Raw genomic sequence first — 15,318 nt, 5'->3', positions numbered from 1 at the left:
GGATCCTTTAATTTTACCTTTGTGGGAAATGGTGTAGTTATGTCCAATTCCACAAAGATCCTAGCATAGGAGATACGATCAATCTTGGTAGTGCAATCATCCGCATAGATAGGATTACCTAAGCTACTCCTATTTCTGCTTTGTGATTCATTTTCCCAGCAGTTAAAAGGTAAGTTGGGTAGTCTTACTCATAGTGGGATAGTCTTTGGTATCTCTTCATTGAAATCAAAATCTGTTGTCCATGCTTTGGTGATGACGGGTTTACTATTGATCATATATGGTCTAGAGTATAGAGCTTTATTGACTTCATCCAACCTATTAAACTTTACCATAAAAAAACCATCATTATGGTAATACACTATGGGCTTAGACACAAAGTTCCACTACGAAGCAATAAACCTTTCAACTGCCCCCTATGCTAGGTGTTTCTCCGACAACATACAAGATTGCTGTCATCCTCTATTTCTTAGTCCCCTTTTCAATATTAGTTTGTTGCAATTCCAATATTTTCTCACCATTTTATATCGTTAGAGCAATAAAGGTTAAATTCATCCCTCTTGCGATAAATTTGTTACCCACAACTAGGTTTGCCCATGTCTTTTTTCGTTTATCCATTCCCTGTTTCTCTTGAGCTTCAGTTGTCACTTCCTCCCTAGCATTCTGACTGAGTGTAATCCCATTCGTTCCCTATTGGTTAATTGTCTTACCTGCTATACTTTGTTTATACGAGGCTTCAATTATTGTCTTAGGTTTCGATTGAGCTATTGTGTATTGCTAGAGTCAGCTTTCATCGATTGTATGTTTAATTCTCGATTCACCTTGTCACTCTCCATTGATTCCGAGCATGTGATGACAGTAGGGCTCACTTTCCTGATCGAACCACCCATTGATTTTGGCGTAGATACACCGTCATTGGTTAGGATTACTAGCGGAGATTTGCCAGATCTAGTTAGTTTCCCTTCAATTGCAATAAAACCCGCAAGCTGCACCTTTCCAGCTTTCCTTGCCAGTCTGCCCCTCCCCATTTCCGGCGGGGCGCACATTAGTAGGCACGCTTATCGTACACTTATTTTTCTATACATTTAGTTCTTAACCAAACAATCTTGTTTTTTGAAATATTACATTACTTTTATTGTGATGTACAACTAAATAATATGCTCATATATCATTGAATGTTTCTTGATAGACAATATTTTCGGCATATATTTTCATCTATATACTATTTTAGTTGATCAAAACTCGTGTTGTCGATATTAAAATTCACTTGATATGCAATTTTTTCCTTTTTCGAAAATTTGATATTTATCTTATTATAAGAATATAAATTTCAATTATTATTATTACTCCAACTTTACCTGTTACATTTTAAATAGCCTAGAAATCTCAATTATTATACTCTAAATTTACCTATCCAATTTCCTAATGCTAGAAAAAAGTTCTGGAGTTTCGTCAATAGACCTATAAATATCTCTTAGAGTTCTTTTTTATTCCATTGATTTTTTCTCCACATTTCTTCGTATCGTTGCCCAATCATTGTTCAATGATCACTTAAAATATTCTAAGCGACTTTTTTCCTTTTTAATCTCAGGCTAACAACCATGTGATTTTTCTCATTAGCATGTTAGTTCTATTTTACGCATTTATATGGTATAAAAGCCATTTTCTTGGTAGAAATAAATGTTTTAAGCTAAATATCAAAAAATAATATCTATACATCTATTTTACTTATCAGTGATAAAAAAAGCTATATGTATTGTCTGTTTTCCCTTCCCCCCTAGTAAATCTACTGAGTATTAAAAACACAAATTAAATAAAGCCAATCAAACGATGTGTTAAATTATAGAGCGATTTTCGTTCCATACTATCTTTTTTAAAGAATTTATCTTACAAAAATATTTAATAGTCTTAATTATGAAAGTATTTATTTAAATTATTATCTATAACTTTAAAATTTAAGTATCTCACTTAATTTTTCTCTCATCAAATGTCTTAATTAATTAACTTTACACTAATTTAAACAGTAAGGGTAATATTGAAAAATAATAAATATCTTCTTTTTAAGAAAAATTAATTGAAATAAATTACGTTCGCTAAAACATTAGTAATATTTTGGATTAAAGGGAGTATTAAATTTTCCATCATCGGGTTAATGAGGTAAACCAAATGAGAGTTATAGGATCTTTGGCCAATCTTTTCCAAATTGAAAAGAACTTATTTTTAAAAAGTAAATATTTTTTTACAAAGTTGAAGTGTTTGGTCAAACTTTTAAAAGTTGAGTAGAAACAGAAAAAGTAGTTTCTTTCCAGAAATATTTTTTTAAAAGTATCTTTGAAACTAATTATTGCTTAAAATATATATATTTTTTAATTAATTAGTCAAATATAAACTGTTTTCCACCAAAAATAATTTTAAAATAAAAAATCTGATTTTTTTTAGCTTGCCCCAGAGTATTTAATAAGTGAAGGGATGTTATTCTAATGAATTTTATAACACAATAATAAAATCACATGGTTCCACCCCTGGGCACGTTTTCACATCTGATTGAATGTGAACTCCTTTATCTCTTTTTTTTTCTCTCTCTCTCTCGCGTTTGGAAAAAGACAAAGTTATTCAACTCTCCTGCAACTCTCATCAAACAACACTGCAATTTTTTGAAAAAGCGTCAATTTTGATGAATTTGTATTGAAAAGTATACATATTTTAGTGAATGATTATAGAAGAAGAAGAATGGTAGCATTATGTGGCGGCATATTCCGCGACACATGGGATGGTCTCTCCTTCTTCCCCTGCCTCTCCGACCCCGGTCCGTAACCTCTACGATCCTATTTACGATCCTATTTCTATATATTTATGTTTGTATATTGAGTATACACTGTTTCTACAACACAGTTAGTTCAATTGATATTTCTCAATTATGTATATATTTTTAATTTTTGTTGATTGAATTTAGCTCGGAGATCGACATTTTGCTTGAAAGTAGCACTGGTGATGTTGCACCTGATCTATGCTGGTGTTCTATTTGAATTTGACAAAGACTTGATTCAGAAAACCAAACAAGATCCCTGGTAACAAATATTCTAACTCAGTATTATTACCTTCATCCCATTATACGTGATGGTGTTTGACTAACCACAGTGTTTAAGAGAGAAAGAAAGGATTTTGAAACTTGTGAAAAATAAGCTATGGTTATTTGTGTTGCTATAATTCATCTTATTAAGAATAAAATATAGCAAGTTTAAAGTTAAATTTTTTTCTAAATATAGAAATGTAGACAAACTAAGAAGGAAAGAGTGTCACGTAAATTGGTACGGACGGAGTATTTGCTTCAATCAACATTTAGATCTATATACCAACCTTCAATACTCAAAAATATCACAAAAACATTATCTTTATACCTTTATGATTTTCAACATTTTACTTGCTTGTTTTTGAATAAAGCAGAGAGCTGATTTTGAAGTTGGGGATAATATATGAAGGTGTAAATGACATGGAATTGGTTGAAAGATGCAATCTTGAGCTAAGCAGCAACGTCTTTAAGCTTGACTAGGAAATTGCTTACCAAAGCTTTGTTTTCCAATACTTGCTAATTCTAGCTAATAGTAAGTGATTTAGTTTCAGAGTAGCTGAAGACCATATTGATCAGCAAACGGGAACTTGGGCATAATTGAAATGCCAAGGAGTTCTGTAATTCAATAAGTATCAATCCTTCGATTTAAACTGCTTTAGTGATGATTTTGAGAGAACAAAAGCATTGGCAGATAAACATGTTAAATAGAGTTGGTTGTTGGAACTTCTCCTTTTCAGTGATTAAAAGTGGGTTCTGATGATATATTAAGGAAAACAGTAAGCCTCCAGGGTTGGTGGCGAATGAGTGCAATGAAAGAGAAGGAAACAGGACCTTTAAATCTTAAAGGTAGTCCATGCTCTTTGAAATTTAGGTTTAAATTTTCAGGTGAGCGACAATTAGGTTGTGAGTGGTTAATACGAAATTGGAGAAGTTATAAGGACTTAAAATGCCCCATCTGGTATTGGACACTATAGGATGTGTGGTTAATCAGACTTTTGAGTCAGCTACTTTTTTTCAAGTTAGGATTAAACTTTCAGGTGAACTGCAATCATATTACCAGCTAGGGCTAAGTTTTTATGGTTGATAGGGACTACAAAAACTGTAAGATCTGGAGTTGCATATGGTAAAATTGCTTTTCCTCTAGAATTTCATTTTATTGATTTGGTAGAAACCAACTAGTTCTGAAGGACACAATTCATTGTTAATGTGTATATAGGAATGAAGGTTCTCTTAGCTAACATCCTGTGTTTTATTAGAAAGTAGAAACTTCTTTCTCTTTCTCTCTCTTGTTTTCTTTTTTGAGAATCTAAAAACTCCATGTTGATGCACAAATGGATTGTTTTTTCGATTTTGTGGGGTAGAGATCTAGGTTAAATGCCAACGCATAGAAACTTTTAGAACTCTGTAATTATAGGATGTCAAAAAATCCCAATTGAGTTAGCTGCCAATACAAAAGTTATATTTCCTTAACTGATCAAAACTTAATGTCTTTGATTATTTTGCTGGATGACTTTTCTTAATATTTCACTTTCTCTGAGGCTCTTTTTATGAAATTGCTCATCACCCTCCTTTTTTGCTTCGAAGGTACACGACAGCGTATTTGCTGTTGCTTGCTGCTACACTGGCTCAATACTTCATCACCTCTGGTTCTTCTCCTGGGTAATTGGGCTAATGATTTTATTTTTAAGCTAAGCATGTAATAAGTCTTTACTAGCTTCACCCTACTACTTTACTGAAAGGCCTGTAAAAAGTTAATTTTCATGAATATGTAGCTATGTTCTTGATGCAATGAGGGCTGCCAATGAGACAGATGCATCACATAATAGGACATCAATAACCTCAAAGTAAGATATTTTCCCTCTCTGGTTTGTTACATACAAAATAAATAACTGGAATATAAGGATTTTCTCAAAATAAGGTGGAAAAGAGGTTTATCTAATTTCTGTTGTTTTCTGCCTTTTGTGATGTTATATGATCAAGCAAAGCCAGCCTGCTTCAAGCAAAAATGGCAGTGTAGTTATTACGATCGACAGAAACCAGTTAGAAAAGAATCTTCTTGGGAGTGGTACAACATCTTGGGCAAAGCTAGTGATGGATATGTATCCTCCAGGAACATCTGTTAGGTAGGGCTGGCTTGAATATCAGCATGTTTATGCTTTTCTTGTTGTATGTAAAGCAGCTTGAGTGCTTTGTAACTAATATACAGCCTCTATTATGGCTCTATTTGCTTAATCAAGTTCAGTTTTGCATTTAGATTCTGCTTATTTCAAATTTTATGTGAACCATGGATTTCGAAGTTCGCTGTGAGACTGTGAAATGTGCTTGACAAATTATATTTCATGGTGCTAGTTGTACTAGGAGGATTCTGGCTTCTTAAGTTAAAAAGCTTATAGTGGTGAAGTAGTATTTATCCCACACTATCCATTTTGAACAATGTGATTACATGTGGCCTGTGGATGAACATATTAGCACTTTCAGATGTAAATGTTATAGCAAGGTACTCCACTTGGAAACTGCATAGTCCCATGAAGAAGCAAAACTGCTGTATAGCTTACAAGTGAAGCCCTTAATGTGAAGCAGGAGAAGCCTAATCTTGCATTTCTTAACAAATCAAGACATGGTAAAGGAATATTCACACGACCAGCTCATGAGGAGACTTGTTGTGACTCGGTTGTTTAAAGGCATAACTGATGGAATGTAGTATAGCTGCTTGCATTGTGATGGATGGCGATTTCCCTCTCAAGATTCCTCACACTGCATGATTTTGACAAGTTATTAGATAAGTTTGATCAGGAAGCTGATGTAACCCCCTAATACGTGATCAATTCTGTGCGCAATTTGTGTGATTAACCCGTTCTTTCTTGTTCATCGCTTTTAGAAGCAGTTTTCGATGGATTATACAATACTGAATGCTTAACTATTGTTAAAGGTGATATAATTGCACCAACAAATGGGGGAAATGTTGCCATAAGCTCTGCCACTGCAAATTCTTCTTGTCTCTCTTTGATGATGAAGTTTGTATTATCTCTGGATTATACAATACTGAATGCTTAACTATTGTTAAAGGTGATATAATTGCACCAACAAATGGGGGAAATGTTGCCATAAGCTCTGCCACTGCAAATTCTTCTTGTCTCTCTTTGATGATGAAGTTTGTATTATCTCTGAGGTTGATGACAGTTTGCATTAATAACGATTTTCCCAGTTGGTGGACATATATTTTACCCTATGAATTCAATCTACCAAAATTATTTCCCTTCTATGTTCTTTCATTTCCACCTATTTTAGGTAGAAATCTTACTGTGCGGTTGTGCGGTCATAGATTGCATGATTTTCTTAGTATTATCATCAGGTTTTTCTAACTGATTCTCGTTCTCTTTTCCAGAAGTGTGACGTGCACCTACTGTAATATTATGCAGGTAGAAACTCCTATCTCTGTCTTCCATTTGTATGCAAAGCAAATATTAACCTCAATACCTGCGGATGATTCTTAACGACTTGAAGTATCTTTGGATTAGCCAAATTAGTGACATGATATGCGAGCTATATGATATGAATCTCTGTGCTATATTTTGGTAGGAAATTAGCTGAATTTTGACCTTAAATGCAATTCTTATATTTTCTCTCTCGTGAATATTACGTATTTCTAAGATATTCCATCCATACAATGGTATACTTTCTTCGAGACTTATCCTACTGTATATACATCCTGAATAAATGTGCAGCTAGTTGTATTAGATAAATGGAACATTAATATTTGATAGTCCAGTCTTGTTTGAATTGGTGAAGTCAAACTTTGTCCTATCTTTTGTGCATATGTTTGTGAAAGAAGCTTGGGTAGTTCTCCTTACTAGGGCACCATGTCTTTACCCTTTTTCTCTTCTTTCTTTGCAACTCCTATTTGTATTTCAGCATTCTGTCTTATTGATGCATTTTGGGGACTGTGTCTTGGATATTTTGTGATCTTGTGTCTGATGTTATTTGAAACTTCAAACTGCTTCTATTTCTTTCAATTTAAGTAAACTTTACGTGGTAAAGATTAGCTATACATTTTAAATCTAATAACCTTGCCAATTAACACATCGTGGTCCTTGTATTTGCACATACTCCTACCTCAAATGGATGATCTCTTTTGACAAGCACAAAAACTTAGACACTGTGAAAGATCAAAGAGGTCAAGTTAATAGGAAAAGATTAAAAGAAGTGGGTTAATAACAAGACTTCCATTGATTTGTTAAGTACTTATAACTTGTCCTTTTATGTTTGTTACAGTTGTGCTAACAATTTCTAAGATTTTGATCTTTATTCTGTTTGATTTTCAGCCTCCACGAGCTAAACATTGTCATGATTGTGACAAATGCGTTCTCCAGTTTGATCATCACTGTGTTTGGCTTGGCACATGCGTAGGACAGGGTAACCATTGCCGGTTTTGGTGAGCAAGCATTACCCAATTTGACACACTCATGATATTTGTTTCTTGCTTGCTGTTCAAGAAAAAGCATTCTTCCAATTCAGTTGAAATCACTAAGTGCACCGGTCAAACACACCCCACCCCTTCCAAAAAAAGAGAAATAAGAAGAACCTCACTCATAGAAAGTTTGAAATTGGTGATCCATTTTGTTGATTTTTTATGTTATGTTGGAGCAAGATGGAAATTTGATGTTGCTATGACACAATGGTCATTATGTTTTAGAAAACTATATGATATAACATAGTATTGTAGCAACAACTATGTCTCAATCCTAAGCTAGTTGGGGTCCGCTATATGAATCATCGCTAACCATAGCACTCCATTTAGATCTGTACTAATCCAATATTTAAAACTTTAGGTTCTCTAGCGTTAGAAATTCTATACATTTTTTACTAACATACATATGCTAGCGTTTGGACATAGATTTGGTTGAAACTTGAAAAAGGAGTTTTTGAAGTTGCGTTGAAATATAGTTTTTTGAAGTTGAAGTTGTGTTTGGACATGCATTTTATTTGAAAAAAAGTTGAAGTTTCGTGAGTGGAAGAATAAATTTCACCAGTTTTTGGGAACTTGAAATTATTTTCAATTTTTTTCCAAAATGGATGCATTTGAAGGTTGATATAAGACATGGCTAAACCATCTGTAGAGACCTCTCGTTATCATCTACCTGTACTACTTGAACCTTCTGCAGAATGTGATCATTTCTAATGCATCTAATCTTTTTCTGATTGCATATTCATCTTGACATTGCATTTCTGCGACACTTGTCTTGTTGATATGCTGTACCCTAGAGGCACAGCATTCACTCCCATATAACATTGCGGGTCATACAACCATTCTATAGAACTTATCTTTCACTTTGGGAGGTATCCTCCTATCGCATACCTTTGGTCACACTTCTCCAGTTCAACCATCCTATTTTGATTCTTCATCATAAATTAATTAGTTTTACACAGGCTGTTCATCTACTGCAACCCTCCTTCTTCATCCAAGCTCGTAACCAATTATATGAGCAAACTCACAGAGGCGTATTTTACATAACAAAGTGTCAACTTAAAGATTTATGTTTTAAATAAAACCCTTGTTCCTAGAAAATGACACAGATATTTGTTAGAATCCCTCTCTTTTAGCTTTATCCCTTATCCTGGTTATTTTATCATTTGATGGGAACATAAAGGTTATCCTGTGTCTTTTATCATCTAATTGACAATTTAAAAATCTACTTTTAATATTATATTTTCCTTAAAACAAACTTGAATCAGTATGTGACATGTCCATGGCAATTTGGTCAAGTTGGATAGGTAAAAAATTAGACAGGAGTTCGATAAGCTGAAACACAAGAATATGTTGGGCCATTTCATAGGGTGCAGCAAGACTTGGAGACATATTTGTTTGGGTTTGTGGCCTTCTTGGAAAATATGTGCTTTCAAATGTGTAATTCATTGTCATCTAGTCTGCAAAGCAACGAGACTATGGGTCTATAACATGCAAGTACACTTTATTTCTGAGCTTTCAACTGGCTAATACCACTTACCTTGCATGTTTAAACACTTTTTTTTTGGCGTAGCTCTTAAGTTTTATTCCATTTACACAGGATGCTTTTATTCTATGGGAATTTCTTGTTTTTATCTTTATCTCTCAAGTTTTAAGTTATTGATCTTTGCTATAGTTATTTACTTTACCAAGCATAACAGGTGGTACATTTGCTCAGAAACAGCCTTGTCCCTTTGGACTGGCACTTTATATATTCAATACTTGAAGTCTCACGTATCAAAGCTATGGTATGTGTCTGTCCAGCAATGCTTTATCTTTTGAGCGCTTTTTTTTCAATAAGTTCTTGGCTTAAAAAAGGAGTTTTTGTTGGAGTTTTTGTTCTTGTCCTTCAAATATGTCTTTTTATTTTTTAAAATCAATGATATCTTCCTTTCAGTCAAAAAGAAGATATAAATGGAGTTTTAGGTGGAGCATACAATAGAAGGATAATTTGCATTACTGTCCAACTTAGATTGAACCTTTTTATGGCTTATGCTTCCTAAACTTTTAGTGGAAGCATGTTGGTTTCAGTTCAACTGCACCGATGTGAGCTTTGCATAGTCATATATCATGAATCATATAGACTTTAGCAGACCCAACTAAATTTGGGATTAAGGTATAGCTGATTGATTTTTATATGTTGGCTTCAATTGCTTTAGCGTAAGCAATAAATTGACTAGTGTATTCATTACATGAAAAGTGAATTCTTGCATATCTTGTTACTTTAAAAAGGAAGTTCCAGATTTTGTTGGATGGAACACAGACGAGTGGATTTGAATGTGTCAGTGCATGAAATGTCAGTCCCGCTTTATTGATGTAAGAAGCTTGGAAAAGAGGCCATGCCATTGCCCTTTAATCTCTGTTGGCATTGCCTTCACATGTCACATAAGGTTAACTCCTTGACTGAACAATCTGAAAAGAAACCAAAGTAAACTTGAGTATGAATAACCACTGGAGGTATAAATTTTTAGTTGTTATAAAATGGCAGTTGAAGAGATTACTAAGCAATGCTGACCTCAATCCCCGATATCTTGCATTTTTATCCAGGTGAAATTTCATTTTCATTGAACTGTGTTGAAGTTACATTTGAGTGGGAACAAGGAAATTAGACTGACGAGCTGGGAGATAAAATGTGATTTGCATATGTGCACCACTTTTGTACTCAAGTTGCGAGATCGAAAAAATAATGATAAAATAGCCAGGCTGATTGAATCTGCAAGTATTGGTTTTTATTTAGGTTCCTTAAGTTATCTAAGATGAGTAGGAAACTACTTTTGTTGTATAAGAGATTAACAGTGGTAACAGTAGGAAAAGAAGGGACTGCATCATGGTCCCCCAGGGCTTAGTTCAAGTGACAAAGGTTGAGGGACTTGTGATTTAGGTCACAGGTTGAGCTCTACGCCATGTAAACTAAGCCTGGTATTTAAGTGGAGAAGGGTAGAGGGGCGGGCCCATTATCTCCGAGTTTTGAAGGCTGCGGTTGGTCCTAAGGGTTGGCCCCAGACGGATTTCTCGGTCATAAAAAAATAGAAAAAAGAAGAAGGGACTGCATGATGAGGACAAAGCTTATGCTGACATGATGACTGTTTTTGCTTCTGTATATAAATTTTATCTGATGCAAACACATAAAAGATGAGGTTTCTCATGACAATCTTGCAATTTTAAAAACGTAATGATGTCAAATGTGACAATGGCTTTGTTGCAGGTGGTCATATGCAATTGTGATATTGCTGTTAGCTGCTTTATCTATTTGCCTCTTCTTTCTCCTCCTCCTCCTCCTATTTCATAGGTAAGATTTCTCGTTACTGGTATGTAACTCTTGTTACTTAGTGGTATTTGGTAGTTCAGATTTTTGTTGGATCTATTAAATTTTTAAGTTTTTTTTTTTTTTTTCGATAAGGTAAAAGTTTTATTAATAAAGGTACCAAGAAGGTACTCAAAAGTACAACCAAACAAGACAGCCCCTACAAAAATCTCTAGTTACATATTTCCAAATGAGTCCAAAAATTCCATATACTGATCCATACTCTCAGGGGTCGTTTGGTACGTGGACTAAATTATTCCGGGATTATAATCCCTGGACTAATTTATCCCACCAAGGAGATCGTATAAAATAATCCCTAGTTTGATGGGATAAGATGGGATATCCAGTATTAAGTCTGGGATTAAATTTATACCATGTTTGGTTGACGGTATAAATTTATCTTCGGATAAATTTATACTGCCAACCAAACAGAGTATAAATTTAATCTCACGCCTTATCCCGCGTACCAAACGACCCCTCAGGTATACTCCTTTTACACCCAAAAAAAAAAAAAAAAACAGGTTTTGCAAACAAAGGTTCCTGACTCTAGAAATGTGGTTCTTTTTATTCTCGAAATAAGCACTATTTCTCTTTGTCCAAATAGTCCAGAAGATGCATAAACAGATGGTTCTCCAGATCTACTTTTGTATCCTTCCAATCCTCTGCCCGTTCTAATTTTTAAGTTCTTACAAGTCACGCATGTTAGTTCTCAACATGTTGCCTGGCTCTGTTTTCTGTAGGTGATTAGGAATTCATGGATAAGGGATGTAGTATCATCACAATTCATGTTCGTAAAGTAGAAATGGACTCTATATCACTTCACTTTGATCTTGTGAGATAGGTCACAACACATCGAACTAAGCTAGGAAGAACTTTGGGCCAATTTGTTACATGCTATCTGTTCTAGTATGGTTAACGGTAGATTAACTTGCTGGTCCAACAGCATGGAGAAACATCAGTAGTTCTTCTTTAGTCTTGTCAATGAACTTTTAGCTGATCTTACTCAGAACATAAATTTCAACCATCATAGTGAAAAGTGATACGGAGTATCGTATGCTCTTTTCAGTATCGTTAGCTGAACATGTGAAGTTTGCACTTCACGACATTTCTAAAATGTAACTTCAGGAATAATAACTGGACTTTTACATGTTTCTTGGACAGCTATCTTATTTTGACAAATCAGACCACCTATGAGCTCGTTAGACGACGGCGCATCCCCTATTTGAGGTTGGTTATTTCTTCATTCCTTGTATCATGTTATGTTGTTGAGATGTAGCAGGTATGTCTCAGGATTGCTTTGAGCTAGTGCTTTTAATAATATGATGGCATATATTGGCTTAACATGAATTGCGGATGTAGGGATTTTGAGTTATTTAGATTGATATTAGAAAACCAAAGGAAGACATGCATGGCCTTCAGGATTTTCTTGTACTCAAGCGCAAATTGACACTTACAATGATTTGCAGGAACATACCGGAAAGAGTTTTTCCATTTAGCAAAGGAGCATGCAGAAATTCATACGAGTTCTGCTGTGCTCGGAGCAGCATGTACAGGATGGAACCACTGCCAACAGCACAAGAACTTCAAGAGAAGTCAAGACCCTATACATGCTTGGATTTTTTTGCTTGTCGGTGTTGCTGTTGATCACTTCTGCTGCAGCTGTGATTGAAATCAAAATTTTACCTCGGTTGTACTGGTATGAAAGTATATGCTTTCTAGGAGTCTTTATCTCTATTAGAAATTCTTATACCAATAGGAAATATAGAGAATTTCTAGTTACTTTTCGTATTTTTTATATTTTTTATAATGATGGCCTGAGATGAATTTAAATGGGGAACATGGTCAGTGAGGATTCAAATAGCCAACCCCAACTTTGGGATTGAGTCATAGTTGTTGATTATACCAGTGTGAAAATTCTTTGTCAACCATTGGTTTGTGGTATCAATGTGATGATACTTACATAATTTCACCTTTATTTGTGGAATTCACGGTATCTCCTTAGCTTTTCAAAATGATGTGGAATCTAAACTTGACCCACGTTTAGGATCGCCTTGTTTCCAATTTAAACATGGATACATTGTGCTTACTGCTAGTCACTGTGCCACCAAAGCATCAGGGGGCTGGTCTGGCCGGTGAACCATATACCGCATTATCAGGGTCCACACCTATCCCCTCAATCAGGAACCAGGAACTGACCCGGTCCGGACTGGTCTCAACTCTTGCCCCTTTCCCTTGAGAATAAAAGAAAGAAGAACAACTCAGTTTTTATAAAAGTAAAGAACGACCCAGAGATATTTTAACATTACAAAAATAGTACTACGTTTGATTATTTGCTTGAAAACTGCTATTCTTGAAAAAAGGAAATGTTTGTGCATCTTCAAAATTAAAATCCATTTCTCTTGCTATTACGCTCTAGTTCATGTATATCAAAGGGAAATCTAAGGTAGGTTTTATAGATTCGAGAAAATCCACTACTTTCACCTCGAACTATGCATGTATGTTGTATATATATACATATATACATGAATATTTTTTAAATGTATACACATAATTAGATCATACTCAATGATTTTGTCCGCTAACTCTAGATTATGAATTCACTTTTAATAGAAATGATTCGTTAGAAGTGTATCTATACATCACAGCTGCAATAATCCAAACATCTTGAGCTGCATATCCATGCACAAGACCTGCACTATTAATTCTGTACTGACTAATGAGAAAGTATGTTGAGAAGAGAAACCCTAGTGCGGATCAAAAGTCTGAACAACTGCTCCAATCCATTTTCACAATCTACCAGGCTTGAATCCAGAGTCTCCAAATTTCTTTGTGCAAATTCGATGTTTTCTGCTTCCCCTTCCTTATGGAGCAGCAAGTTATTCAGGGAAATATCCACATTTTCCAATTCGCTCAGCTTTTTCCTCTGCATTTCACTCGCTAATACCCCTTTGTGCACAAGCTTTGAAACCAACAACCATTTATTTAGTAGGCTTTCTTTTCAAGACTGGCATTGAAAAAAGTGTTAGAAATGATTGAAAAGTTGAAATTGTTACAAATTTTGCTTCTTTAAGGACCCTTATTATGGAACAAAGCTGGGATTCTGAACTGAACAGAGTACTCGTGGTTGCCATTGCGTTATCTATCTACTTCAGCATTGTGAGGGACTTAGTAATTTCCTTCTGAGTGTTTCTTCTGGATGATATGTAGTCTGTCACATTGCTTTGGATTCTTATATGATCGTTCCCATTTTTGCTTCTTCGAAGCCCTGTTTGGAGTTCTCTAAGTCCTACCTTCATCAACATGATTGTGTCTCACGTGTTGCTGCAGATATCTATGAATCTAACAGATATTTCCAACGACTCCATCACCAAATTATCGTCTTGATCTTGAAGAAGAGCCCGTTGTGTCATTGGCAACACGAGGAATTCCTCTATGCACTTGTACAATTCGACAAGGCCAAAAATAGCATTGTGGGTTATTTCTTCTGCTGCTTTTGGAGAAGAAAATGATGATTCCAAAGTTTTTATCTTGTTAAGGACTTGTTCAATCTTGATTGAGCTAGGATGTGATCTAGCAGGAAAGCTAACAGAATGGGTACGATGATGACTATGAGAATGAGACCTTGTTCCAATTGTTGAGAGGTTCATTTTTGGAATTTAGTTTTCTTCTCAAAATCAGCCTTTTAGTTCCTTATATATCTGCAAAGTTCTTGGAGAGGACAAAAGATTGGATAAACGAACAATTGATTTGGAATTTAGTTCTCTTTTTTACTGGATATTATGCGTATGTGAAGCCAGTGAGGGTTTTTCTTTTATAATGGCTTATCTTGTAAAGCCTTAAACCAACAAAACAAGTACCATTCTCATATTCTATCAGCCTTTTGACATAATGACATAGGACATATCTCGTTTTAATTTAGAGATTTATTCTGTACAAACTTAGATTAGGACTAGTTTATCTCATTTCCTTAGCATCTATGCCACTGCCAGCTAGAGCTTATTAAAAGGTTCATTCATTCAGAAAAATAGGTTGGCTTAGATAATGTAGGAGAGTTTTCCGAAGTTGTCTGGATTGGACGAACTTTGGCATTATTGGACATTAAAGCATACAGATATGGCAGGGATTGCATTCAGAGATGGAGTTAAATCATAGAGAGCTGCTTAATGACCACGCTAATTTGGCCCAATTGTTGCCACACTTGTGAAATGACTACCATGACCTCATTCGAATTTCTCCCAACAATTTTTTCTCCAAAACACATTAGTAAAATATAGTAACTTATTCCTATTCCCAAATACATTGAGCAACATGAAATCATTTATGTTCCCATAGAAAGGAAGATGAAAAGTCTCTACATTCATTGTGTATTTTATGTGTATAGCAAATTATTGTATATTTAAAAAATAACAAAATTTGGTATACTAAATATGAATTGAAGAGCCG

The 15,318-nt window shown here is 34.8% G+C and overlaps 2 protein-coding genes across 3 annotated transcripts; one reads left to right on the top strand and one right to left on the bottom strand.

Moving 5' to 3' along the window:
* The first annotated feature begins 2,520 nt into the window (after positions 1–2,520).
* On the top strand, positions 2,521–14,650 carry LOC107802389 (protein S-acyltransferase 10-like). 2 transcript variants are annotated; one of them, XR_001651816.2, is made up of 12 exons: positions 2,522–2,803; positions 2,951–3,065; positions 4,652–4,726; positions 4,840–4,911; positions 5,053–5,190; positions 6,453–6,486; positions 7,390–7,499; positions 9,233–9,319; positions 10,777–10,860; positions 12,037–12,102; positions 12,342–12,571; positions 14,203–14,650. XR_001651816.2 is itself a non-coding variant. In XM_016625872.2 (11 exons), exons 1-11 carry the CDS (start codon positions 2,728–2,730, stop codon positions 12,517–12,519), a joined length of 1,035 nt encoding a protein of 344 aa, XP_016481358.2. In that variant the 5' UTR covers positions 2,521–2,727; the 3' UTR covers positions 12,520–12,839. The 2 variants fall into 2 exon arrangements, 1 of the variants encoding a protein (XP_016481358.2); XM_016625872.2 differs by lacking the exon at positions 14,203–14,650 and having other exon boundaries at positions 2,521–2,803; positions 12,342–12,839.
* Positions 13,475–14,522, bottom strand: LOC107802387 (uncharacterized). Its single transcript, XM_075235536.1, has 2 exons — positions 14,191–14,522; positions 13,475–13,865 (listed from the first exon to the last, which is right to left on the bottom strand). The coding sequence occupies exons 1-2, from the start codon at positions 14,520–14,522 to the stop codon at positions 13,589–13,591; spliced, it is 609 nt and encodes a 202-aa protein (XP_075091637.1). The 3' UTR covers positions 13,475–13,588.
* Positions 14,651–15,318: the final 668 nt, after the last annotated feature.

This window comes from Nicotiana tabacum, chromosome 17 (genome assembly GCF_000715075.1).
Source record: "Nicotiana tabacum cultivar K326 chromosome 17, ASM71507v2, whole genome shotgun sequence".
In the NCBI taxonomy this organism is placed as follows: Eukaryota; Viridiplantae; Streptophyta; class Magnoliopsida; order Solanales; family Solanaceae; genus Nicotiana; species Nicotiana tabacum.
The sequence above is the reverse complement of the archived record's forward strand: the minus strand, read 5'-3'. Positions and strand labels throughout refer to the sequence as shown.

Bases quoted from the DNA above. Each gene is read 5' to 3' on its own strand.
- LOC107802389 (XM_016625872.2), top strand. From the start codon at position 2,728: ATGGTAGCATTATGTGGCGGCATATTCCGCGACACATGGGATGGTCTC. The intron at 4,727-4,839 runs GTAATTGGGCTA...ATGAATATGTAG, and splicing joins ACCTCTGGTTCTTCTCCTGG to CTATGTTCTTGATGCAATGA. The intron at 12,103-12,341 runs GTTGGTTATTTC...AATGATTTGCAG, and splicing joins CGGCGCATCCCCTATTTGAG to GAACATACCGGAAAGAGTTT.
- LOC107802387 (XM_075235536.1), bottom strand. From the start codon at position 14,522: ATGAACCTCTCAACAATTGGAACAAGGTCTCATTCTCATAGTCATCAT. The intron at 13,866-14,190 runs GTGAGACACAAT...TTGAAAAGAAAG, and splicing joins ATAGATATCTGCAGCAACAC to CCTACTAAATAAATGGTTGT.